Genomic DNA, 27,350 nt, shown 5'->3' on the forward strand with positions numbered 1-27,350 from the left:
CTGCTTCCTCATAACTTTTGAACCTACTGACCAGTCTCTACCCAGTTTTCGCAGAAGGGAAGCGGTCACTGTGATACCAGCTTATCATCCTGTAGCTTACTGGCATCTGGGCAGAGGAACGCAGCTCTGGTGTCGCTCACCATGAAGGGGATGACTTCTGAGCGAGCTCAACATTTTGTAGACACCAGAGAGTCCATGCGAAGGTATGAAGGGCAGCCCAGACAGCATTGCTGGAGCCTGCACTTGATGAGGTGGCTGCGGGGAGCAAGGATGCTTCCCAATGCTTTCCAGAAGGACCAGGAACAGATCCTGGCTGTGGTTGTGCTTTCTGGCCAGGGGAGCCGAGCATGGGTGACTCGGAACTGCTCAGCTCCAGCTTGGTGCCAGCCATAGCCCCCAGTGTTTCTCCTTCCTCCGAGTCTGTGGTTAGCACAGCGTTTAGCTCACCCCAGCCTGACCACAGCCCGTGCAACGCGCTCTCCTCTGCAGCAAAGACAGTCCTGGTGGCTCTTCTTTCCTCCTGTTTAGGACAAACGGCTCTTAAACAGCTGATATTTAGAAAGGGGTTTTATTGCCAAATTTCAAAGCTCTTTTACAAGCAGGAGACAAAGTGCTGCCTTTCCACAGGCTGCAGCAGCTGCTTTTCAGATAGTCACCCACACTTGGCTTGCTTGCAAACTCGCTTCCTTCCTGTCACAGACACATAACCTGGTGGCACAGCCCCAGACACAGACCAACACCCCAGCACTCCATGCCCAGGGGGTTTTCAGGCACAAATAAACCAGCCTTAGTGCAGCCAGAAATTAGATGCAAGTTTAAATGTAAGTTTAAAGGAAGATTTTAAAAAAAAAAAAAAAGTGCATGGTGGCAGGATGTACGCTGAAGATGGGAGTTGTGGTGTAAGGTCAGAGCAGCCCAGGATCCTGTTTCTGACACTGCCATTTTCAGACGAGCACATAAAATCACCCCAGAAAGCAGATGCAGGAGAATCCACTCTCCAGCCCTAGGGAGGACCTGGCTCATGACCAGAATGAGCAGAACAAGTGGGAAAACTGCCAAAGGAACATGGTGCATTTTTTTTGCAAAGCCTAGGTGAATCGGGCTTACAGCCAGCCTAGACATTTTAAGATGAAACTGCTAACCATATTAGAAGAAATAGTTAAAAAGTCGCTAGCATAGCGTTTTCAGCAGTAGAGTTGCCGGGTGCTATGAAGATTCCATTTAAGTTATACCTATTTACAAGACATAATACAAATTTAGTAAGTTCTGTTAGTACAGCAAATACAGTAATTAGCTGTAGCTTGTAAAATGATTTAACTTGTCCATTTCCTAACAGAGAGGTTTTTTTTTATCTGTTCAGATTCCTACTGATGGGTATTTAGTAAAATGTCAGACATTTATTCATCAGAATATTCAGTATAATATAAAAATATACAGTAAATATAAGCACATCCTGTAGGTTTGGCTGTAACAGATAGGGATGTCTGGGTATTTTCATCAGTGCTTTGCTAAATGGGTATCCACAGAACACAAGAAAACACCCATAAGAGCAAAAGCATTTGTATATTAATTAGGGGACTGAACTATCCCATAAGCTGCTTTAATTCTCCTGGGTTTTCAGTTCCAGGCTTTGATTTGCCCATCCTGGAGTTCAGAACTGGCTTCAGCTTTGGGATATGAACCTGTACCCAGAATTTGCCCTGGTTTGCGTGTCTTTCTGTTTGCAGGAACTGCTTTTTCCCCATCTAATTTATCTCTTGTAATAGAATTGCATCTTGCAAAAGCCTGCCTGCTCTCTGAAGCTGATGTCCCTCAACTTCCAGTGCACACCAGGTTCTGACAGCTCACATTCATACCACACAGTGTTCGGTAAACAAAAGTGCACATACAGAAATATACATTTAGATAGCAAATAGGCACTGAATATTTTGTCTGTTATTAGCCCTTCTACTAAGTGTGTCTGGAAAGGCAAATAAGACCCATAGTTCACATTGAATTGACAGCAGCAAATGACACAGATCCAGAGTTTGTTCCAGGCTACATGCCTGGGAGTGGGCTTAGGACATAGGAATCTTTTTGTCTCAAAGCAAAGCTTTTTGGCACCTGAGCCCTGAGTGTTTGACTGTGTAGAACTTTCCACGTGAGAGAACAACAACTGAATTCCCATGTGATGTCTATGGCTGTCTTGAGAAGGGGACAGAACACTGAAACCCAGGCTGCTTTAGTCAAAAGAGGCAGAAGCATCAGTTCTAGTCACTACCATCAGTTCTAGTCACTACCTGCCTTGGTGACTCCAGGTGGTCAAAACCAGGGTGTTTGGAAGCCCAAAGCCGATATTTCTATGCTCAGACCTGAAGTGCCCACTGCCCCAGCCTAAGAAGAGGCTCAGATAAAGCTTTACTGCTATGGGGAGGTGTTTGCAGCTCATTGCAGCCTGTGGAACCTGGGAAATTATAACAGAAAGACCAGAAGGAAAAGAAATGGGTGAGCTAAGAGAGCCGTGCTGGTAAAAGAGAGAAAAGATCTTAGGTAGCGTGTCTCTCCTTAAAACCAGACTGGGAAAATTGCCCTTTTCCGTGCTTCCAGAGCCTGGCTCCAGCAAAGGAGAAGCCCTTTGGGCTGTCATACAATTCTCCTCAGAGCAAATACAGAGATCAGGGGAGGGGAAGCAGCTCAGGTACAGGGCTATATAGCAGTGGTGTAAATACATTATTTTATCACAGCCATAATCACTAAAGATCACGGGAACTGTGGTTGCTTTCAACAGGTGGGCTGGGAAGCTGTGGGAATTGTCCCAGAGCCTTCTCCAATGCCTTCTTCAGACCCTTCTGTAGCAATGTGTTTTTTTATTTTAATATATGTAAGCCACTTGGGACCAGACCCAAAGTTGTGCGTGCAAAATGCCTTTCCCTCCATGTGCTCCGGTTACAGACGTCTGTGCCAAACCCCAATTCTCGTGCTTGCCAGGACACAGCAGGTAGATGTGATAAATAGGAAATGGGATCCCATCCAGACCCACTGCCCAATGTGTGTGCTCCTGTCAGTTAATGTCCCAAACCAACAGGGATGAGCCCACAGCTAAGGGAACACGCATCTTTAAAGGTTCTTCACGACAGCGCTCCCAGGAAGCTCCTGGAGATCTCTTGGAGACAAGCTCTCCAAATGTCTGGCTAATTGTTCCCAGCAATCATGAGGGGATTCAGAATTACTATATAGGTATGGTCATCCATAATAAATGTGAAAGAAACTCTTTCAACGGCCAAGTGTAACCTGCTCTCTTCCTCAATTTCCCTACTAATAAAACAGGAACAATTAATACTTGCCTGGCAATGATGCATTGAGACTCGCGTTCACTTAGACGGTGTTTAGGACACCTAAAGCTCTGCAGATCCAGACTCAGAACGGCCCTCGTGCAGCTGCTCCGGATCTGGGGACACTACTTGTAGTCAGGAGTTGGCCGGTTTTATTTGCCTCTGTGTGAGGTCACTTTTGAACTGTGGATGTGGTTTTATGAGTATTTTTTGAGAAGGTTAAACCATTTATCTTGACATTCCTAGATGTCACTGGGCCAGGTGGTCTGGGAAACCTTGCCAGCAAGTGAACAAACACTGACTATGGTTAGCCTTGAACGATTTAACTGGGAAAACCAGATAGGTGCCAGTGCAATCTGGTATCTGCTTGCCTGTAAATACAGATAGACAGGGGCTTTTGCTACAATAGCTATTCTGCTCCTTTCAAAAATCTGGCTTGGTTTGATTACCAGTAATTTTTAAGGCCTGATCCATCAAAAGGACTTTGGACTGAGTCCTTGGAGAGCATTCACATTTTTGAAACTCTTCAATGTCCTGTAACCTTCTGCTGTGCTAAGAGGATTAAAACTGGATTGGTATGTACAGCATGAAGAAAGAGAGAAAGACGCAATAACTGAAAGCTCACTTCTGTCCCATAAACATGGTGTGCGCAGCAAAACACCATCTTTTAAACACTGGCCTAGCAATGGTACAAATCATAAATGGCAAATGTTTAGCTTTGATTTTGAGAAAGAAGTCTCTTTGAAGAGTATGTCAGGGAGCACTTCTCCTATAAAGAGTCACTAGATCCTTTTGCTTTTCTTTCTGTTTCTGTGTTGCTTCTTTTTTCAGTTCCCCAAGACCTTTAATTTCTTGCAAAACTTGTGTAGCTTGCCGAAGTTGTTCTACTGCCTCATTGAGCAATGTCTCTGCCATCACTGGGGGCCCATTCCCTTCCTGGCCCTGTTCCAACCCTTCACGTAAAACCTTCTGCAGAAGTTTTTCTGTTTTTTCCCTTTCATTAGCAACTTTCTCCTCCATTTTAGCTAAGCAGTGATGGGAATCCTTGAGGAAACCTTGGCTTGGAAGTGCTCTCTGTGTATTTTTGGAATCAGACAGCAAGTCTCCCAGAGAGGAACTGCGAAGTTTAAGAGCTGAAGTGTTTTCTACAGATGCTTTCTTCTCAATAGTTGCCTTTACACTCTCGTGGCCTGTTTCTGTGGCTAAGGAAGTCTCTGTCTCTTCTGCTGAACTTTGCTGTTCCTTCTCGGCAGAGGTTCTCCCATTTCCTTCTTCAGTTTCAGCTGTTGGGGATGTGGACTCTGCCAGCTCGCTGGCTGTGATCCCATTCACCGTGGGCTTGGAGCTGCCAGACTCCAGGTCATCCCAAGCCCCAGTGTCCAGCTCACCACAGCTGGAGTTCATCGTGGCCAGCATTTTTTCAGACAGAACCTTAGGAGGAGGAGCAGGAGGCTTTGTAACATCTGCAGTGGCAACCTCAGCAAGGTTGTCTTTGCTACTGTCTCCTGACGATTTCAAGTCTTCTGTGGTTTTAGGTTCAGGGACTGGTTGGTCCCAAGCAACTTTTAGCTTGTCTGGCACACTCTTAGGAAGAGGAATTGGAGCTTTCGCTGTGCCCCGGTTGCTGTCCTCAGTGAGGTTCTCTCTGTTCTCCTCGCTTGGTGCTTGAGATCCTTCCACATTCTCCTCTAGGCTTACAGAGTCCTCTTCCTTGGCATTTACATTGTCCTTCGATGCTATGCCTTCCTTCAGCTTCTTATCTGGAGGCAATGGAGGAGACAGAGGTTTTTTATGTTCCTGGTCAGGAACATTGTTCTCTGCATCTTGGTTTTCTTTTGTGCCAGTGGGTTTTGTAGGAGGCATAGGTGGCTTTGGAGTCTCTTTCTGAGGTGGTGCATTGTCGCTCTCACTGGTGGTGGAATCAAAGTTTGGTGGTCCATTGTCCACTATATCCAGATCTAGACGCAGGATACCATCCGATGTAGACTTCGCAGCCTGAAATGCAAGAGAAAACTTTCTCAATATCCATCCGATCATCAATCCTGTGCTCTATCCTTTGACTTCAAACTAAAATGCAAGGCTCGCAACCAGCATGGCAAACAAGGGATTGCTGCTTCACACATCCACCTCATTTGTACTTCAATATGTTGAAAATGCAAGAAAATCTGACTGATAACAAAACTGATGCTCTTAAGAGCAGCTTTTTTTGTAGCTCAAGAGCTTGAGGTTCTTCCCCACAGCATCACCATCCCCCTGCATAGCCCCGCTCTTCCCCAGACCAACACTTTCTGTAAATATCACGAGTGTTTTGGTTGCTGAGTTATTTTCTGCCCGATAGTGCAGAAACTTGCACAAGAATATCAAAGGCAATAACCATAAGCAGTCAAGAATTAGGACAAAAGCACAGAACTTACTTTAATACTTCATTTGAGAAGAACACCTCAAAGCCTCTTCCACAATAACCTTATTTCTTAGTTTTTCTGTTGTTGCTGAGTGGTCAGCTGTTATATTTTAATTCTTCATCCTGTGGTAGCTGGATCCCTCTATCTCCTTCATTTACAGCGTGCCAACCAAAAGCACGTCCACCTTCTGCTTTCGGGACTGTCATATTTTTACTTTAACATAGAAAAGGAGTTGATCTTTAGATCACTTGGCCAGGGATACTATTGTAATACTGTTGCCTTGTGCTTGCTTCCTCCAACCCAACATCATCCCTGTCTTATCGGGGCCAAGCCGCAGCTGGTTAAACCTCCTTCAAACCACAGGCTTTGTACAAATCACTCTAGTAGGGTTTGGTTTTGTTTTTTTTTTTCCTAAAAAGGATGGACTTAGTAAATTCATTGCAGCGTGTAAGCTCAGTACCCCACAGGGAGAAACTGAGTGACAGTTCCTGTGTGATGAACCCAAAACCACACGACGGCAGAGCTGCAGACAGGGCCAGGCTCTTGCACTGCAGGGAGTTTAGTTAAAGTCTCTCTTTGCCTTTCCAGCCCCTCAGAGAAATGGAGGCAAGCTGAATCCTGGCAGCTTGGCCCTGCCCCATCCTCACCTGGCTTGCTTTGACACCGAAAATCATAATTCATCCCATTTCCTTCATGATATGGCAGCCAGCAGCCGCGATACACATCTTCCTGCAGGCTCTTTCCCTCCCTTTCCCCTCATTCCTGCTTCTGAATTTGTAAGCTAGGTTCCCCTGAATTTGGCTGAAGGTGAGAGGTCTTACAGGCATGAACCTCAGAGGTATCTCATGAAAATAGTGAGCTGGTCAGAAAGAACTTTCTAATGCCTAGGGAAGGGCTTCCTACCTTACCAAACCTGTATTAGGCAACAGAGAATCAACATTTCATTTCTGCTGTGACTTTTGTCATGTTTTCTTCTGCGGTTTTCTGGAGGAGTGGATGGGAATCTATGATTCATTCTCATGCATTTCTCTAGAAGAGACACTCTCCTTAAATTTCTATGCAAAGTAAAAAGTCTTGGGGCATCTTATTTTCTGCATCTGAGTGCTGTGCAGACGCATAAGTCAGTCTTGGAAGTTTGAAGAAGGTTTGATTTTAAAAACTTCCTTGGTTGAGATTAATGCTCTGCTAAAATATCTGTCTATGGAAAGCTTTTCGTAAATCACAGGAATCAAACATTAGTTAAGAACCTCTCCCACAGAAATGAACCACGAGTTTATTTTGTGGTGGTTTTTCTTTCTTTTTTTTTTTTAAGTAACAGATCCAGAAAATCAGTTAAGAGTAGACTGGCTAGTCCATAAAACTGCCTGGGAAAATAATGTATTCAGTTTCAGACCTAAGAAAGGGCTTATGAGCTTGAAGGCTTGTCTGCTTTTTCCAGTTAGCTTAATAAAAAATACAGCTTCTCCCCATAGACCGTGTGGTTCTTCTACCTTCAGACCACTGTGGCTACCATATCATCCCTTCTTAGAAAATAAATTTAGGAGCTTCGGTCTCTTCTGATTAAAGTGAAACTGTAATGGCTCACAGCAGATGGTGAAGCAGCTCGTGAGTTATAGGAAGCTGAATATATCATAATGTGTTGCAGCACCTACAGATCTATGGGAATCTGGAGCTTTGGTAGAGAGGAGCCAGCGCAGTCGTTCCTGAAGGAAGCTGTTTCCCTCTCAGCTTTCTCTGGGATCTCTGTACCTGGGCTTTTACCTGGGGTTTTGCAGCTGCTGGTGCTCCCAGCTGGGGAGATGACTCACCCCAGGGCTTGCACCTACCTCCTTGAGGTGACTTCTCGTGGGCGGCCGGCGTCCCTGGGTCATTTTCACCCTGTCCCGAGTTACGTGGTCCAAGGAAAGACTCTCATCTACTTTCACCTTTAACAGGGGAAAGAACAAAGGAAGAGGGTCATTAATTTCTGAGGATTTATCTGTAAAGTTCTCACAGTCACACGTGAAGGGATGTGGCATTTGGACCCAGGAGTGTTCTTGAATATCTCTCTTCTACAGTCTTTGCCTCGGATCTTAGTTACAGCCTGCCTGCAAAACCCGGCATGTGTGATGGATATTTAAGGTATATCTGTCCTACAAGGAGCTGTGTTTATCTAACTCCAAACCAAAGCATCAGACCTTCAGAGGTTTGCGATCACTGACCTCCCCTCTCCCTAAAGGGAAGGAAGGACACAAGGCAGCATTGTTGTCCTCACTGTAGCCTGGGTTCGGATCAGCTCCTGCATGTGGCAAAGCACGGCACTGAAATTGCTGTTGCCATCTTAGAGGTGAAAGCTCATTAATAACCGTAACCCGACGGTGAACTGTATCAGCAGCGCTTCGTTACAGACCTTCCCTGCAACAGCTCTAATGACTGCAGGATGCTGAAGGGAAGGTGTGAGCAGTGACCTGGATTAATCGCAATTCTGGCTGAATTAACACCTTTATTGCCTGGAATCAGATGACAAATCTGCGTCCCACACGTGGGGCGGAGGTCCCAGCCCCCTGGCAGGTAATTTTTGCACTGGCTCTGTGACTGCCCACCCACGCATGCTGCTGTGGCCGAGGGCTGGAGTCTGTGCCACGTAGAGAGGAGCACCAGTGACCAGGGATGGTGAAATGTCAGCGTGTCCTTGGTTTGCTGGTCACAAGTTTGTACAATAGGAAAGCTAGTGAGGGTGAAACAGGGATTTAAAAGGAACAAAATGGACCCCAATCCCCAGCTGAGATGGTAGAGTGGTTTTACAGCTCTTTCAGTAGAGAACAGCTAATCCAAGCCAGCTGAGTGCTTGACCCATTAGCTTGTGCCTGGCCTGTGCAGAAATACTTTAAATCTGTGGTCTGATCCTTACTGGAATGAAGGAGAATTAGAGGCTGCCACCCTCTGAGAAGCTGTGTCCTCAGAAGGAGGATAACCCCAGGGCAGGGAGGTGACCCAAGATCCCACCTCGCTGTGCTGCCCAGGGGCTGTACAGAGTTCCCTGCCCACCTCAGAGCCGCCATGGGGTCACTTCAGCAAGGGCTGAGCACCACTGCATTACAGGACATCACACCTCCCACCCACCAAAACGTGAGAGCAAACCCAGCTGCTAAGCTCTCTGCTGCTCGGTTTTATCTTCCTGGGTTGCTGCTGGTTCCAGCTGGTCCCTTTAATTCCATGTGCCGCTTCCCACTCACTCCAAGGGCCTGAGGAACTGCTACACCCCACCACCAGTAAAAACCTGACACCGAGTGACATTTGCCTTGGCAAAGAAAGAATTTCCCAGCTTCTCCTCCTGCTTTTGCCCACTGCAGAATAAAAGCAAAGCCCAAGCTCTCAGAGTTCACATCTCTAGCCCTGTATCTACAGCGCTTAACCCTCCTCTCAAAACTTTTACGCATTGTTTCAGTTTCTTTTGCAAAACAGAACTTGCCAATTGCTTCGTCCCCTCATTACCCTGTGCGTTACTTCCTGAGTCATTCCCGTGATGGTGGTTTTGCGAACTTCCTTTCAGTTACTGAAACAACTGCAGAATAGATACCGCTCCCTTGGTTTAGGTCAGGGCTGATTTACAACCTGACGGGGAGCAGGGCAAGGTTAGTCAGGCTCTTGGATGTACAATTTTCATCCTTGAAGAATTTGGGAGCACAGGTGTGCTGGGGCCAGCTGAGAGGCAGCAGGTTTGGCTGGGGCCATGGAGTAACTTTCCACCAGACTTCTCTCCAGACTGCAGGCAGAATAGCTGGTCGTCTGAGTCACTTCAGATTTTTCCAGTCCTGAAGACTGGGATATGTCCTAACCAAATACCTCAATTTCCAGGTGGGGAATGTGGGAAGACGGGTCTCTCCAGGCTGCAGCCCCAGCTCTGCACCACTCTGTTATGGAACAGCTCTGGGAGGACAGGCTGAGAGAGTTGGGGTGTTCAGCCTGGAGAAGAGAAGCTCCAGGGAGACCTTATTGCGGCCTTTCTGTATTTAAAAGGGGCCGAGAAGAAAGATGGGGACAGACTTTTAGCAGGGCCTGTTGAGATAGGACAGGGGGTGATGGTTTTAAGCTAAAGGATGGAGATTCAGGCCAGACATGAGGAAGAAATTGTTGCCCCTGAGGGTGGTGAGAGTGTGGCCCAGGTTGTCCAGAGAGGTGGTGGATGCCCCATCCCTGGAGACATCCCAGGCCAGGCTGGACGGGGCTCTGAGCAACCTGAGCTGGTGAAGATGTCCCTGCTCATGGCAGGGCTGGCACTGGGGGAGCTGGGAAGCTCCCTTCCAACCCAAACTATTCTATGATTCTAACTCAGCATCACAGCTGCTTTTCTGCACCAGCCACTTCCATCCAGACACGGGAACACTCCTGCATTTACTGATCCCAAACCCACTGAAGCCATCAGACCATCTCACAGTGACTTTGGTGAGCTCTTGTGTCCCGTGGGCCTCTTGGTGAGATGTCAGCTCTTAGCAGCACAGACCATCCCCCCGGTACATCATCTACTCAACCAGCGGCCCCTGCCTCCCTGCATCTAAGCCCCGCCAGGAGAGAGGGAAAAGCAGCAAGACAGAGGATGGTGCAAAGGGATTTTAACATGTTCTACCATCTTGGGCTGGGAATTGAAGTGGCTGAAAGCTCCCAGCCTGTGGGGATGTGACCTGGTTTGCCTTGAATATCATCTTTCTTTTTCCTTCGACCATGGCTGGTATGCCAGGAAGGACAGGGAGCACGGGGGCTCCGGCAAGTCCTGCTTTTAGCTAAAAAAGCAGCACGTGTGAACTGACAGAGAAATATTGTAGTTTGGAAACAGTTCCTCTTACCTCATCAAATACTTTGTTTTTTCCTCTATTGATCCCTTCATTAAGAGCTTTTATCCATGATTCCTTTTCTTCCAAAGTTGGAGCTTGAAATTTGATATCATGAACCTGCAAGAGCAGAGAGAGAATTTTGCCCAAGCATTCTTTGTCAGGAACAGAGAGCTAGCTCTATGCTGTCTATCACTTCAGTTTCTATATAACATCCCGTTCCAGCCTGTGTTTAAACTACAGATTCCTTTGCGCTTTTGCAAGTACTTCACTTCATAGCTCCTGTGAACAGGATTTTGTTATGCTTGACAGCTTGTTGCTGTAGTTTTATTTTTGCAAATAATAACTAAAGTAGTAAGAAAGTAAGAGTTTCTTCCTTCTGCAAAATGCTCAGAATAGCTCCTAGAGCAGCAGCGAGTTGTACACTGAATGGTCACACTGTGTAGAGAGTCAGACTGAAAGTCCGTGTCACTTTGTGCTGGGTCAGGTGCACTAAAGTACTTTCCTCTTCAGCTTCCCCATGGGCTGCAAGCCGAGAGCAATGGGAAGGCTGCGTGCAGCGGGCTCTGCCTGCTTCCCTGTTCCTGCGGCTCTGCACAACAGAACTGATACGAGAATCCAGGGCTCTGACCTTGGCTGCACCAACCCTGAGTCAGCTGAGCGCAGATGTGATGAGGCATAAGGACAATGTAAGTGAAAAAATTAACCGTATCTTTTTCTGTTCGCAAATGAAGCAATACAGCAGTGAACACTACAGACAAACACTTTCTGGGATTTGGGCAGCTGTCTTAAGAGGCAGGAAAAAGCTGGCCATACAAGAGGGAGCTGGCAAGAAGCACGGGACACAAATAAGGAGGGAGCAATGGATGTTTGTACGGCCTGTCCTCCCTTCAGCCAGCTCTCGCCTTCCTCCAGGCCAGTCCCAGGGCTGTGCTCACTGTTTTGAATCTCTTCTTGACCTCAGCAGGAACAATAGGGAGGGTGTTATTTATTCCACTGCTCTGCTCTCTGAGCACCTCCCCAGTACTATGTACACTTCAGGTGAAGAAATATCATCTTCATGTTCCAGGTGGCTTTATGGCAGCCTGGCTTGGATCCAAATAGCTCCCTGTGGTGCCCTAATCCGCACTGCACAGGTACACAGAAATGCTCTTGTGCGGAAGAACATCATCGAAGCTGCAAGATCAAGCACTTAAAAATCAGGCAATCCCAACGTTGCTGGGGCAGCCCAGACTCAGCCTGCTGGGCTTGTTCTTGCAGCACTGTCCCTAATGAGAGAGGCAGCACTTCTTACTGAGCCACTGCATCGTATGTTGTATCCTCATCGGTCAATATGTCATATTGATTGCACTCAGCTCAAGCCCTGCCCTGAAAACAGAATTACTGATTCCCCCAACAATCTTTTCTTTGCTGCTCGTCACTAGAATATCTGGGGGCTTCACAAATTACTTTTCAGAGCAACTGAAATTATCTGTCTCTTACAGGTGGGGAGGTGAGCTACAGAGAGGCTCGTCCAAAATGTGTACTAATGGGGTCTCATTTGGAATAGTTTTTTCAGGTATTTAACATCTTACAGGTATTCTGCACCTTTCCACTGCATTCAAGAGTAGTTCTACTCCCAGCCTTTCTGTAAATGAGGCCCCACACTTTGAAATCACAGCTGTGTCTATATATAAGGGGGACTATATAAAATGGGGGTGATGAAGCTAATGGTGACTGACAGTCAAATGCTCTTAGCAGCTCCCTGTTGTTTATGGCACAAGAAAGCAGCAACTTTTTTGGGTCTCAGTGACTTCTGAAAGTACTATCTGAAATTCTGCAGAAATAAAGCCTGATCTTAGACCTACTCTTAGCTAGAAACTGACTGCCATTCCCTGCTACATTGATTTCTTGCTTCAATGCCATAGTTTTACATCTGCATGTCACAAAGTGCCAGACCCTCACAACCAGCATGACAAGCAGGGAGTTAAGAAGCAATTTGAGGAAAGATTATTTATTCTATTAGTTTGCACATAAGGTGATGGGGCCACATGTCTTCCTGAGAGCTCAAAGGAGAGTTTAGGGCCTGAACCACAGCCCTCTGGAGAAAGAGCCCTTTGTCTGGGCACAGAAGGTCCACACTAACCAGGGGACCTAAGGGAAGGCAAGGCTCCAAAACACAGTGACAGCCAGATTTCGTTTTAGTCCAAGCAGGCCTGGTTTTGTGTGGCCTTAAAAACTTTCTTTGTTTGGAAACGATTTTGCTCCAAAGCTTTGTGATTATAAAAGCTTATGAGAAAGCTCTACTTGTGAGCAGCTGAGCTGCTGCACTGCCTGGCAAAGACCTGGCAGCCAGCACCGGGGTTTAGAAATCTCTGTACATGTTGTTCAGGGGAAGGATTCCTGCCTCACTTTAAGATTCCTCTTCTAATGCAACTTTCTGTGCCTCATTCTCCACAAAAGCCTCCAGCCTCCCAAGAGCTGGGACTCTGACTAAGCGCTGGCGTCAGGGCCAAGCAAAGGCGCAGGGGGATGGTTCATCATTAATTAGAAGCCGAGGTGTCCCTCTGGCATGCAACCCTTTGCCACACAGCGTAACGCTGACCAACCACCATGGCCACCAAACACAGACCCAACAGGGCTCTGAGGTTAGGACTGGGGGTGCTGCCAGCCAGAGGCTCTTTGTTGCCTCGCAGTCCCTCGTCTGCGTCCAGCTGTAGCTCGTGTCCTCGGCCATAGCACTGGGGAGAGGAGGGCAACCCAGAGCAGGGTGGATGCTCTCTGTAAAGCAAACGGCTGCAGAGAAGAGGCAGGAAGGAGCTGCAGGAGTTGGGCTCTGCCCTGCCTGTCATCAGGGCTCTGTACACTAGTCTGAGACCCCTGAGTCCTCTACAAAGAAACAAGTGATTTTATCTTGTCTGTATTTTTACTCATTTGAGTATTCACAGAGGATGCCCCTGAAGATGGATACTCCCCACAAAATGTTAAGCAAGGTCTGTTCTCCAGCAGTGATTTAAGGCAAGGAGTCAGTGACGCCAAATCTAAGAGGAAAACAGGCACATTTGCTCACCGTCTTGCTAAGCCAGCTGAGCCTGAGTCATGCCACAAACAACAGCTTGGTGTGCCGGGAAAAGCCGTCATGGCCAACCCTGATGTGATAGTGACCATTGTTAAGCCATGAATACAGACTGTGCAATTGACTCTCAGTTAACTCAGAGCACAGCAGGGCCAGTCAGCTCCTGCTGAATCACCAGCGAGATGTCACGCAACAAGGAACTCACTCACGGGTCACTGTCCATGACGGCAGCAAGCACAGTCCCCCTGATTGTTCCCTGTCTTTTCGGAGACATCAGTCTCTTCAAGCAGTGAGTGTCTTATGGCTACGCTGACCCTGCTTTCCAGGAAAGAGAAGTGTTCCTGGGGTCAGCCTGTAGTACCTGTACTAAATGATTTAACAGACAAGCTCTGGAGAACTGCATAGCTGCAGTTTAAGACCTTTACCAACACTGGCTCTTTGCTGAGCGATTCTGCTAGATGCTGCTGACCTGCAGCACAGGTGGGGGACAGAAACCTGTGCTTGCTCTTCAGTTGTTTCAGCACAAAACCTGGTGTTGGCTTCAGTTCAGTGGGACTGGGCTAAACTGGAGTGGGAACTGCTTGTGAACAGCTGGTTGAGGTGTGGGAATGTGTTCCCTTCTGACTTTTGGTACAGGGTGGTCACCTGGAATAAACTGCCCAGAGAGGTTCTGGAGTCTCCTTCTCTGGAGACATTTAAAACCCTCCTGTACACATTCCTCTGCAGTCTACTCTAGGTGAACCTGCTTTAGCAGGTGGGTTGGACTAGATGATCTCCAGAGGTCCCTTCCAACCCCAACCATTCTGTGGTTCTGTGACTCTGTGACCTGCAACAGAAGCCAGAGCTGGGTCAGTAATATCTTAAACGATCAAGAGCGCACCAGAGTCTATCTGCCAGATGTGAGGTCATCTCCTGCCTTCTTGTGCATGACTTTGTCAGGTTAGATCATGGAGGGAAAAGCTGAAGCTGATGGACTGTCAGTTAGGGGATTCTTGCATTTTTCTGCAGCTGAACCAGGAGCTGCCTCATCCCTGCGAATAACGCGGCATCTCTGCCAAACTGGCAGAGCCCAGGAGCACACTCCTCCAGCGCCCAGGGCAAAAGCGCCTCACTGTGATCTGCTGCAACTTCCAGGCTGGGCCCCTGCTGAAGGCAGCTGCAGGTACCTCCAAAATCAACTAAGGGAAAAATAAGCAGTGGAAGTTTCCACTCCTGACCACAGGTGCAGAGTTTGTGCCTGGCGTGCTCGGAAATGACACGTGGGAACTGCAGTGCTTACTCGTGGGCTCTTTCCCTTCCTGCCACCCTCTTTCTTCCCATTCTTAACATTTCCCTGCAGCTGAAGCTTTCAGACCCACTGAATACCAGACTTGTGCCAATCTCTGAAAGTCTCTAGGCAGTTCACACCAAGCATCATTTACACTGCTTTTTGCATGGTGAGTACATTTTAAAATCTCCAGACCAAGTCTGCTGCCCTTTCTTTACAAGCTCAGCTCTCTACATCCAACAGTTTTCATTTAATGGCTGCGAGTGGAATGAAGCATTTGAGATTTCTGAGCAAAAGGGGTCTTTTGTGCACTTCCAGCAGCACTTTCAGTTCCACACCAGTGCAGGCGTGACATGCTCATATTGTCTCAGCTTAACAAAAGTATCATCCTTGTGAAAAGGTAAAGCAGAATGTGGGCTACATCCATCAAAGACCAGTGTTTAGAAAGGAAATCTATTTATTTGTGTGCAACTCTATCCGCAGAGAAGTTTTAACTGACTCGTGTCCTCTGCTCTTCACGAATATCCCATCCAAGATTTAGACCGGGATTCCCTACAGCTAAACTGGGGTCCCTCTTTTCAACAGACAAACTCCTGTTTTTGCACTGAAACAGCAACAGCCTTTCCTGTCTTCTTCAGAAATCCCACAAACTCACTGGCTTTCTGCATTCCCCGACACTGTGCTCAGGAGAGTGGGCAAAAAACAACCCCTAGCAAGATCTGGCAGGGCTTGGCAAGGCATTTCACGGCATGATTTTAAACTGTGGATGGCAGCAATCCTCCCAAATGGAAAATGTTTAGCTGATATATATCGCCACAGCTGCAATTTCAAAACAGAAGGCGGCCAGTTGTGTACATTGGCCTGCTCGATGAAGCCTGTTCTAACATCGGCCAAAGTATGTTGTGTGTCAACACCCTCACCAGATTCCCAGCCAAAAGGAGGGTGGGAGGCAAGCTACAAACAGGGAACTTTTCATTTATAAAAGCCCTTCCTTTCACCAAAAGAGCCTTATAAAAAGTAGCCTCTATCTAGGTCTCCATTTAATTAGTGGCATGAAAAACAGGGGAGCTGTAAACTTGCCAGCATGCCGAAAGGATGAAGTTACCCTTTCAAGGCAGAATTTGGCCATATCCTTCTCCTAATGAGAAATGAAAGGCTTAGGAACAAGTCTCACATCCTTTGTTGATTAATGCAGCAGTGCAGACATACGCAGTTATTGCACACTTCACTTCTCGAAGTAACATACTATCACATAATAATAATTATTCCTACTATGCCGTCCATCTCTGAGCACACAGGCTTTATTCGCCTCCCTGGGAATAGGTATGCGCTTGTAGTTATTGAGCCACTCTCTGGAAAACACACCAAGCCTGACAGGGTTATCCATTTTCAGTAAAAAATTCACATTATTTCTGATTAATCAAGTTAAAAAACAAATGCTAAACCTCCTCTTAGACTGGAGAAACTCACTGCTCTGGAGTGTGGTGCTGAGCACAGGGTGCAAATTTCCAAGGTACCATCTCTTTGGTGCGTGGTGCTTAATATCGCTTTTGTCCTCGATACGCACTGCAACTTCTTGCAAAACAAACATCATTCACCTTCTCTATCTACCCCCACCCTGGTCCATGTGAGTGTTTTGGGGCAGGACAGTCCTTGTTCTGTTGTTTTGAATGAAGTTTAACACAATGATGCTCTGAACTCAGCTGGGGTCTTATTATACAAATAAACACTAAGTGACTGGAGTGAAAGAATAAGCAACAATGACAACAATGACTAAACAATCTCCATTTATTGAAACTAAATGGAGATGAGGGAATGCAGACAAGTTGATATTTTTGTGTGTTCACATTCATATGGAAATTAATGTTTTGTCCCTCACAACCTCTCAGATTTGCATGGGGAGATTTAATAAGATTTCTTAGGCCAATAAAGTCATGTTTAAATTAGAAAGTAAGTCGAAGTGCACTTCCTCAGAAGCATCCTAGCCCATAAAGATGCTGAAATGGATACCAAGTACACAGAAACTAAGGAGAACTTCAAAAGTATGTGCAGTGATGATGAACCTAACATGCCCTTGCACACAGTCTGAGCTCAGATGGATGCACAGCTTCCCTGCAAAACCAGCCTGGCTGTTGGATTCTGGATCTAACCAGATGCTGTGCAGGATGCTAAAGATGTAGAGTTTCATAAATTCTGCAAAATAAACCTTTTATCTTAGGAACTGTTTGGGTAGAAGTAACTTTGCACTGGAAGTACTGGAGTACTGGAAGAAAGAAAATGGTAAAGCAGGAAGAATATCAAGAGGAAAAGGTTGAGTGGCAGGAAGACCCTACAAGAAGAAAGTGTACAAGACAGTAGCGTTCCTCCTTACACACTGGACCATTCACAGTTACAGGTAATTTCTCCTGGTTGCCAAAGAGCTCAATCTCAGGGCCTTTCATCTGCTCTGGGAACTCATTTTGGAGTCTGCAGACTTGATGGTGATGAGAAAGGCAATCCTACCTTCTTACCCGGGGAGCGGATTAAAATGAAACGGTTTTTCTTTTTTAGTAGTGCACGCAGTTCCTGGCACTTGTCATAACTCTCCAGTTCCACTGTTTCTATGCACTTTTGTTCATCCTGTAGAGGGAATGAAACATTATTATGAATAGGAGGCATCAAAATCAATCACATAACATCAAACTCCGCATGTGTTCCCCTCGCATCTGTCTAAAAGCTCTTCTGCCTTAAAAATAACCTGCATGCAGACAGCAAGCCCCCATAAATTAGGCTGGCATCTCACTAAGAAAACGCCCTAAGCCTTTAAACTACAGGCTAATTTGTGGCTAGTGGTCCACAGTGGCTGAGCAAATCACAGAATCATAGAAAAGTCTGGGTTAGAAAGAACCTTCCCAGCTCCCCCAGTGCCACCCCTGCCACGAGCAGGGACATCTTCACCAGCTCAGGTTGCTCAGAGCCCCGTCCAGCCTGGCCTGGGATGTCTCCAGGGATGGGGCATCCACCACCTCTCTGGGCAATGCGGGCCACACTCTCAGTGTAAAAAATTTCTTCCTCATGTCCAGCTTTACTTTAAAACCATCATACCTTTTCCTGTCCTGACACGCCCTTCTAAAAAGTCTGTCCCCATCCTTCTTATTGGCCCGTTTGAAGAACTGAAAGGCCACAATAAAGTCTCCTCAGAGCCTTCTCTTCTCCAGGCTGAACACCCCAACTCTCTCAGCCTGAATAATAACACACGGTGGACAGTAACATCAGCCTCTGCCACCTCTGTTGGCCTCATCCAGGGATCTGCAGCCAGAAACAAGGTGGGAAGGTCTTTGCTTATCATCCTGCTCCAGGCTGAGAATGTGCTGTCAGTCCTGGCATGGGAAGTAGGAATAATATGATGCATGTTTATAAACCTTCCTGGCATGATCTCAGAGCACTCCCCAGGCTTCCCCTTCACTGGGTGACACTGCCTCCTCCCCACAATGCACACAGGAGATGTTATTCTGCTTTTTCACAGGGAAGATGATATAAACATCACGATGGTCCAAGCAGCTCCCCAGGAAGCCCAAGACAGCGCAGATATAAGAGGCGAGTGCTGCCATCACATCAAGCCTCAGCAAGGTCAGCAGGAGCCATGTGCGACAGGGACACACTCCTCTTGCAGCCACGCTCTGGCTGTCAAAATGCTTCGGATTCGAAATATTGTACCATACATCCAGCAAAACTGTCAGGGCCAGCATCTCAGCGGGGAATATTTATCTCTGGAGTATCTCCACTGGTGGCTGCCGGCCGCAATCTTGGCTCGTTTCTCCCAGTAACATAACTAAAATTCCACATGTGGTGCGTGGCTCAGTTCAGCTGCAGAGCACCATCCCTAATAGGAATTGCAGTGTAACGCTGGGCAGATAATATTCTTTGTGTCTCAGTAGCCCAGAAGAGCCCAAAGCTCCCTTTTGCTAAGCATTACACAAATAACCAGCGAGAACGCAGAGCAGTTCTTGCCGGTAAAACGCTACAGTCAGCATGCCTCATGAACCTCTCTATTGCCATCGTAAATTAAAATCACCGGCCATGACCATGCCCAGCTCAGGCTCCGCTCCATCCCAAGGCAGCTCCTTGTACCCGTATGAGTTTGTATTTAGCAATTCCTGTAGCAGAGAGGGCGTGTGGGATGAGGAAACGTCGTAGCCAGGAAGCTGCTGTGTGGCTGGAGGCAGGGAATGGCGAGTTCAGAGGGAAGTGGGCTGCAGGGAATTTCCTCCCTTTACCACTTGACATTTAAGTCACTGCACAGAGCTCAGGCTGTATTTAGGTTTATTTTAACCCTCCTGTATGGGGATGGGGGCCCGGCAGAGCTGACGCCAGTAGGCAGAGCAAGTTCTGAGCCACTGAGGGATGTCTGGATCTAATTTACGTTTATTATTTTAATGACATTACTGTTTATTTCATTTAACGCTGAGTAGGTGAATGTGACCGGAGAACTGGGAAAACGTATATGAGCAGGAGGAGATTAATTCTGCTCAAACCTAAAACCGAGCAGATAAAATCCTGCTGACGTTCTGAGCCTTTTGAAGGCACAAGGCTCCTGCTGCAGTCCTGGTATTGCAATGTCACTGCGAAAGGACGGGGATGGAAATAATAACCCCTCAGCAGCCAGCAGATGACAGAGGAGGGTGAGGTCAGGAATACATGCCTTGGGGACGGGTGATCTCATCCCGGCCTTGGGTGGACGGCCGCCCACATCACAGCCCTGCCGCACGGCCGGTGCGGTCACCAGCTCCAACATTAACGTTTGCTGGGCTGAAGATCGTCTACATCTTCAGGGCTTGGCAGTGCCCTGCCCAGAGACCAGCACAAAGCCTCCTGCTCACCCTCCCCACTCTCAAGAGCAGCTCTGTCCCCAGCAAAACCCAGTGGCTCCATGTCACCCACCTTGTCCACACCATCCTTCCTTGTCTCTTGGAGGGGAACCTCCCCTCTGATCCTGTGCAAGCTGCCCTCAACCTCCCACAAACCACAAAGCACCGATCTGGGGGACAAGAAGGACTTAGCAAGGTGCAGAGCTGTAGTTTTGCCTTCCAGCTGCCCCTCTTCTCCCTGGGAGGCTTTGTGAACTCTGGCCAGGCCAGGGAACAAGGACAGCAAGGACAGGGACACGCAGGACCCTGCCTCCCAGGGCCACCTGCTTGACTGTACAGACTATAGCTCCTTCACCTCAAAGACCGGAACTTCTCAAGTAAGTCCTCCTCTTCAGGGAGGGCGGGGAAGAAAGCAGCCAGAGAAATATGAAAACTCCATGTCTGAGGGCAAAGGAAAAGCATTGGAGTTCAGGGAGCATCAGAATAGGGCTTTTGTTTCTGTTTTACCCTTGGCACATGGCCATCCCCTCTCTGTGAGCCTGCCTAGGTCACAAAGATTCATTTGTCCTGCACCATTGAAAGACCAGAAGACCCAACCCTGCCGTGGGTCTCCGGGTCCCTTCAGCCTCCTGGGACCTGGAGGATACTCATCATCACGCAGAGATAAAGTCACTTCCAGGGCCCTGACCAACACATGGGTGTCAGACACATGTTCTGGACAAGTCCCGCTCCATCTGGTCTCTAGTGTCCCCAAGAAGTTAAAACAATCCTTCTACACCATCCTGAGACACAACAGTTGAGCCTCACTCGGTGGTCACACCTCCCAGTGCTGCCCTTGCTGCTGACTGAGGCCAGGAGTTCCCTTCAGGACACCTTTCTTTTTCCCTCTACAGATTTTAGGGCTTGTTTTTTAAATTGCTTTGGTGCTTGCAGTAAGGGACAATCAATAAGATGCTTAAAATCCTGGTACAGAACTCCCTACACTCATGATTTAATGCAGAAAACCAATTCCATTAGCTATTAGTGGAGCACACGCTGCAACTTAAACCTGAATGTGTCTGTAAGCTTGGCCCTTGAGAAGAAAATTACTAAACACCTAAACATATTCATGCAAGAGCTTAGCCAAAGAATCCCACTTGGCAAACAACTTCCATAAAGTTGATAGAAAGGGGAAAAATGACCCACTGAAATTTGTGTTTAAATGAATGTAAAATTTCCAGCAAAGACCTCCTCACTGGCACATTCCTGGGCTGTGACCCTCAGTGTACAATGTCTACACTGCCTGAAATGATAATTTATTTCTCCATCTGTGGATCTCACAGCATTTTAATAAATCGCTTTTGGGTATGCATTGCTATTATTTTGCCAGGGGCAAAATGCAGATGTTAACTGCATGACCGTTAAATGCTGAGTGGACCCTCTGGTCCCTAGAAGACTCTTTGTTTAGTAGGTTTTTTTCCCTGAGAAATAATACACTTAAAACCACCCCTCAAGCAACAAAAAAAACAACTCTAACCACTAGTTTAGGGTAAAACCAAGACCAGGACTGATGCTCTCTCATCCATGACGTGATGATACTGATCTGCGTAGTCTCTCTGCATAGAATTGCCTGTTCTTCAGATCACTCTGTAGGTTTGCAAGGCTTAATTTTTACTCTGGCAAGAATATTGAGAAACAAGAAGACGAGAAACCCCATTAGAAAATAACCCGCTTGCTTGGTTCTTAGTTTACATGAAGGTCCAGATGCGGGGTGCTGTAGATGGAGGCACAGCAGATAACAAGAAATCCATCTCCCTTCATTTCACATCTGTTGAAAGAAACCCGAAGCTGGGTGGGATGATTTTCACCCCCCATCTGCTCCAGGTAATCCAATCGCCATCTGCACTTTGCCTTTGGGAGGGTAGCTCTGCTTTAAACCAAACCAGAAGCTTGACAAAAAGATGCAATATGGGAAAAGACACTCCCAAGGCAGGTCAGGAGTGAATTCCAGGGGATTGGTATTGATGAGGATAAATACAGTATTTGTGTTCTGCTCTGACTGTACTTTCTGGTGACACGGTACAAATGTATTGCCTGTATCTGTTGTTTACCATCCCCTCTGCTCGTTTTGCACACACAAACCTCAGCTACAAGCGCAGTGTAAATCAGTGTGTGAAACAACTGCTAAAGGCTTCACACCTCTTCGTGAAGGGCTCCAACGCACCAGGGACTGATAGAAGCACAAAGCGTCCAAGTCACTAGCTCAGTTCCTGGAAATCTGATGGGCTCAGACCAGTTCAAATCCTCAGCCTCTAAGCCTGCCCTCCCACATGGAACTGACCTCCCTCCCGTTTAACCCATGTATGCCTAACTTAGAATATATACGGAAAAGTGCTTGTATTTCTGTTGCCTGAGGCTTTATCTCCTTTTTCTAGGGTCCCGATTCATCAAGCACCAAACAATCTCATTTTAAAAAAGCCTGAGGATGGCCTGGGATGCCGTCTGTATCTCCAGGGTCACACAAATCAGAACAGGTATGTGGAGAAGCTCCAGGGGGGAAAACAGCAGCTGGAGCTCCAGAAAGAAAAGCCACCGTAGCACGTCGACTGTCCTTTGACATTGGGCAAGGCCCTTCTCATCTCAAAACTCAGTTTCCCAATTGTAAGATGGAGATAGCAACACTGCCCCAACTCACGTTAAAGATAATTACAGTAATAAACATGAACTACCTCAATTTTGTGGCAACGGGACCCCTCTTGAGTGCAGAAAATTGCCATTTCCTTTAGTTCCCCTGCACAATCACATGCTATCCTATTGTGCTACCAGATAATTTTGTAGCAATTTCCTCCCCTAAGACATTTGACTTCACTGTAAGCCATTTTAATAGCCTATAGATATTAACATGATCCCTTATTTACAATAATGGGACCTTGTAGCTACTGTAGCTTACAGATGCAATTTATTACAGGATGTTACCACAATCCGCAGGCTACCAGAAAACATTATGCCTGGTTGTTACAAATGCCATTTTCCTTGTTGAGATAATAAAATAACCCTTTAAATGATGGGGATTTTTCCTTCTTCTCAATGTCTGTGAAAATAAATCTTACTTTAAAAGCCTCCTTTTCCCTCGTGGTAACGAAAACCTCCATATATCTTGTTTTTAAAGGCATGCCCTTTGGAAAAAAAAAAAAAAAAGCCTACGTCATGTTTATAGATTTTGAATCTGCAAGTTCCTGAAGCTTCAGCTGGACTCAACAGGTGTCCAGGGCACTGGGAAACAATCTGCAGAGACTCAACCGTTTGCAGGACCCGGCTCATCTCCCTGTGTAAGAGAAACCTCCAGTGCTTTGTCTGCCTTCCAAGCTGCTCATCACCTGACGCTGACTTCTCAGTTCATTATTCTTGCACTCTTCATGACATTTTAAAACTAAGAACAAACGCCTCCAGAAAGCTCTGGGATTCAGGAAGAGCAGGAGGGTTCAGCATATGGGAGGAGGTAATACCCTTTAGCCTAAATAGTTTATAACAAATCTTCTTTATTAGGCAATAGTATGGGTGTTTTTTTTTTTAAAAAGAGAACCAAACTCATTGTCAGTCCTGTTGTTCCTGAAACCATCGCAGCAATGCAGCTGCTGGAACATTTCCCCATTCTTCTTCCCTTGATACACTGCGCAGCAGCTTTACATGATTTTGGTTTTATATCGCCCTGATACCCACGAATGACCCAATCCCCTCATGTCAGACATTGTGCGGGCACGTGGTCCTTGTGCAGAGGTGGAGTGAGAAACACTTCTCCACCCTGATGTGCACACAAACCATAAACCAGCAGGGTTTAGATTTACCCACCCCTAATCTCTCTGGGTTGTAGGTTGCACTCTGCAGTGTGATTTCTATTTTCTGGGGCAATCTCTGCTCTTGCAGAAGTCCCTTCCAGCCCAGGAACCCAGGGCCTGACTCAGGAAAGAGCCACCTTTGCACCCAGCAGGACCAGCCCTGAACTCTCCATTCTTCTCGCATGAATACGCAGGACAGATTTGGCTTGGCTCTGATTTCTCCTTTGATTGGAAACAGCTCTAAACGAGGCCATGAACTTGAGGCACGCAATTTATCTAGTGAAGTCCAGGACAAGGCTCCCAGGGGTCCTTTGCTCAGTACTGGCTCAAGTAAAGGGAAAAGATGAGCCAAATCCAGACCGTGTCCCTGCTTAAGGAGGACAGCAAGCACTCCCAGCCTCACTCTATATCCATCAGTGGCTAAACGAAACCCCAAAGAGTCTGGCTAGCAACAATTTGAGCTGCCTGAGGGGTGCCAAACAGCTGTGGGGCTGCCTGCCGTTCCCTTGAGAGGCAGGTGGGAAGTCAGCCTGCTCCAATCCAGCTTTTATCCTTTAAAATCCAAAAAAGTGCACAGCACATATCCTGCTTCCACCCAAAGCTCTGCTCTGTTTGCCTTCTCACAGGATGTCCTGCCCCTATGTTTTTGTTTTTGCTTTTTTTTTTTTTTTTGGCAATGGCACTGTCAAAATATTTACTGGCTAAAATATTTATAATATATAATATACTCTAAAATGCAGCTGCTGTCTCTTTTTTACAGCATTTACTCTTCCTGGAGATAACTGGAGAAGCTCTTTTGAAAGGAATAGGCTGGAGAGAAGAGTGAAAACCACAGGAATGTGTCACCAAGGGCCTGATCCTGCCCCTCAGTGGAGGCCCTGAGCTGTGACCATACCTCATCCTCAAAGACCACGAGCTGTGTTTTCCGTAGCTGGATGTAACGATCCTTCCACAATCCCAGGAGCCCCCCGCTGCTTTTCTTAATCCAGCCGTATTTCTCCGCAGTTGGAACAGACTTGGGTTTCTCTGAGACCTCCTCCTTTGTATCCTGCAAGGACAAGAAGCGAGAAGGAATTGCATCAAAAACACTTGCCATCCATTTAATGAAGATCACCAGAAAGCCCAGACAAGACCTCGGCAGCACCACAAGTCCCTCCCCACCACATCACAGACTGGCACCTTCCAGAGGAAAAGTCAACCAGCTCCCAGCGCAGAGCTGCCACGGGATTGGGGAGCAGCACAGAGCCTGGCCAGCCCTGGGATCACTGCTGGGATGGCACCAAGGCCACCTTGCTCCTCTGCTTCTCCAGTAGCCCACAGACACTTGTGCAAGCTTCTCCTCTAGGTCTCTACATTCGGTCATCACCCCCAGCCAACTTCTGTGAACAAATCCACAGCACGAGGGCCAGGACTTCTTCACATCTGCACTAAAATGTTCCTGGGAGGCTCCTGCGGGGTTTGCAGGTAGAGGGAAGGACCGGCAGAGAAGGCAGCACCAAAGGTGGGGGCTTTTTTTTGCCCTGCCTTTAGCTCCTTGCTGCTCGTCACCGCTCGCTCTCGCCCACCCGCAGCAGCATGGGGAGCCCCAGAATCCTGCACTGGGAGGCTGCTGGCTTTCCAGGCCTGCTGAAAACCAGGAGATGCATAACTTCCCTGCTTTGAAAAAAAAACAAACCAAACATCAGAAATATCCAATATCAATATTCTCATCAAACAGAGACAGGAAACCTAAGACGGGGAGAGAGGGCAGCCAGGTTTATTAGCCGACTGCTTTCACCAGCAGACTCAGTTCAAAATGAGAGGTTTTGTCCCCTCCATTGTGCTGGAAGAGCCTTTGCAAAAGCAGGATCCCTGTTTGCCTCCCTCAGAGCACCCCACTGCCCCCAGCACCCCGCAATAAGCCTCCTTCCCCAGAGCAAGGCAAGGGGAATCCCCCACTGAGCCAAATCCCCTTGCACAACCCCTTCACCAACCTTGTGACTTATAAGGAGAGGACAACCCCAAAACCTCCAGCGCCCTCCCAGGAACCACACTGTCCCCCCAGACTCGGTTTCCTCCACATCCCCGATTGCAGTAGCAGCAATCCTGCTGCAGAAAACCTGCACCTTTGCACAGACCAAGGCATGACGAAGGCAGAGCCCCAAATGCCCCCTGCTAGCTGCTGAATGAAACCTTTTCTCGTAGGAAAAGAAACCCAAACAAAACAAACTGGAGCGGCTGGAGCTCCGACATCACGTTTCATAACATGAGGAAATCCCATGTGTACAGAAAGGAGTTGGAGATGGACACTCCCATGTCCAGGACAGAGCGAGTGTGTATGGATGAGCTTCAAAAATTCTGAGGAAAGCCTTGCTACCAAACGAGTTTTCATGTACCAGACGCCCAGTGAACACACCCTTGGACAGCAGCTGCCATTGGGGCAAGCTGTTACCTTAAAGAGGGATCTCACACGCATAAAAAAGAGGAAAAACAGATCCCATACCCTGTGCACCTGCATTTATCCCAGTCCCAGCTGAGGTGGGAAAGAGGCTTGGCTTTGCAGGTAGGCTCAGGTGCAAAACAGGCACAAGAAACTCAAACTGCGTGTCACCTAAAAGAAAATCTGGTAGAAACCTGTAATATACTTGGTGCCCTTTGCAGAAGTTCTTTCAGTCGTACCGAGCTGCATTTGAAACGGCTGCAGTACAGGATGACAGAGCATGAAAAAGTTTTCCGGGAAACGAGGGGTAGTGCGTGGGTTTTTTTAAACTTGACTTTTTAGGTTGCCAGGAAGTTGTATTCAGTTGTGATCTGCGACTTCAGCAAACATCAATTGCTGCACAAATATAGACCTGCTGGTTTCCTGATCAAGCACCCTTTTGATGTCATTTTTAGATAATTTGGCACAGACTTTAACCTCCCTCATAGCAGTTTTGCATGGATGTAGCTGTACAAAGTGTTTATTTGCGTGACTCCAGACCAAGAGCTGCAAGAATGTTCCTACTCCTTTTGGTTTTTTTGCTTTGCAAATTAATTTTTCCTGCTCTTTTTCCCCACCTGGCAGAAAGGGTGTTTGAAATCACATGGCAAATAAGTCTATCCGTGGCCTTTCCCGGTGCTCTGCAGAGTGAAAACTACCGTTTGCTCTGGGTTTAAAATAAAAATACTCCCTGTGAAGACAAAGCACTTAACGTCTACCTCAGTAAAAACAACCTGATGCAGTAACTTTCTGTTGGAGTTGAGGCTCATGCTTGCACCTCTGTGCAAGGCAGAGCTGCAAAGTTAAAGCCATGGGGTTCCCCCCACCCCAGGCAGGACATCCCGGTTGTACTGGCACCCAGGAGCATCCTCAGGGAGGATCCGTGACTCCGAGTCCTCGCTGAGCATCCCAGGAGAGGGCAGGTGGGGTGATGGAGAGCGCTGGTCCCAGCAGGTGACAGAATCACCTGAGCCTGGGCTGCTTGGTGCCTCCTCCCATCCCCGCTCCGGGACAGAAGTAACGGGTGCGATCCCACCTTCTGCGGGTGCTGCTGAGCTGCCCAGGTGCTGGGTCAGTGGTTTTGCCCCCCGCTGCACGCACACAGCCCATCGCAAGATGGGGTGAAGCTGTTGTAATCCCTCACCTGCAGGTTAAGGGAGTAAAAAAAACCAGATGATGCAACTTGACTGTTTGTTCCTGCAAAAGCAAGAAGAGTCTGAGAAATGGTACCTGACATTTTTGTGGGTTATTTTTATGCCATGAGTGAGCGAGGGGAGGTTGGCCATGGAAAGGCACCAAGAGCAGGGCTTTGTGTCTGTCCTGAGCTCTCTACCTGTGATTCCACGACTAAAACCACAGCACAGCACAAAGAGACAAGTTGCTGTTG

At 47.3% G+C, this 27,350-nt stretch overlaps 1 protein-coding gene and 1 long non-coding RNA gene across 2 annotated transcripts in view; one reads left to right on the forward strand and one right to left on the reverse strand.

The window, feature by feature from the left end:
• Positions 1–552: 552 nt before the first annotated feature.
• The window catches only part of PLEKHO2 (pleckstrin homology domain containing O2), a 28,916-nt gene continuing 2,118 nt past the window's right edge, over positions 553–27,350 (reverse strand). The window contains exons 2-6 of the mRNA XM_065847651.2: positions 24,401–24,553; positions 17,346–17,462; positions 10,537–10,641; positions 7,540–7,638; positions 553–5,306 (exon numbers count right to left, since the gene is read on the reverse strand). Coding sequence (XP_065703723.1) covers positions 4,065–5,306; positions 7,540–7,638; positions 10,537–10,641; positions 17,346–17,462; positions 24,401–24,553 — 1,716 coding nt within the window. The 3' untranslated portion in view covers positions 553–4,064. The remainder of the gene's footprint in view (positions 5,307–7,539; positions 7,639–10,536; positions 10,642–17,345; positions 17,463–24,400; positions 24,554–27,350) is intronic.
• Positions 21,421–26,654, forward strand: LOC139828941 (uncharacterized). Its single transcript, XR_011741048.1, has 4 exons — positions 21,421–21,553; positions 22,105–22,203; positions 22,839–23,168; positions 24,266–26,654. It is a non-coding gene; the product is annotated as an uncharacterized lncRNA (long non-coding RNA).

The sequence above is a fragment of the Patagioenas fasciata genome, chromosome 12 (genome assembly GCF_037038585.1).
Source record: "Patagioenas fasciata isolate bPatFas1 chromosome 12, bPatFas1.hap1, whole genome shotgun sequence".
In the NCBI taxonomy this organism is placed as follows: domain Eukaryota; kingdom Metazoa; phylum Chordata; class Aves; order Columbiformes; family Columbidae; genus Patagioenas; species Patagioenas fasciata.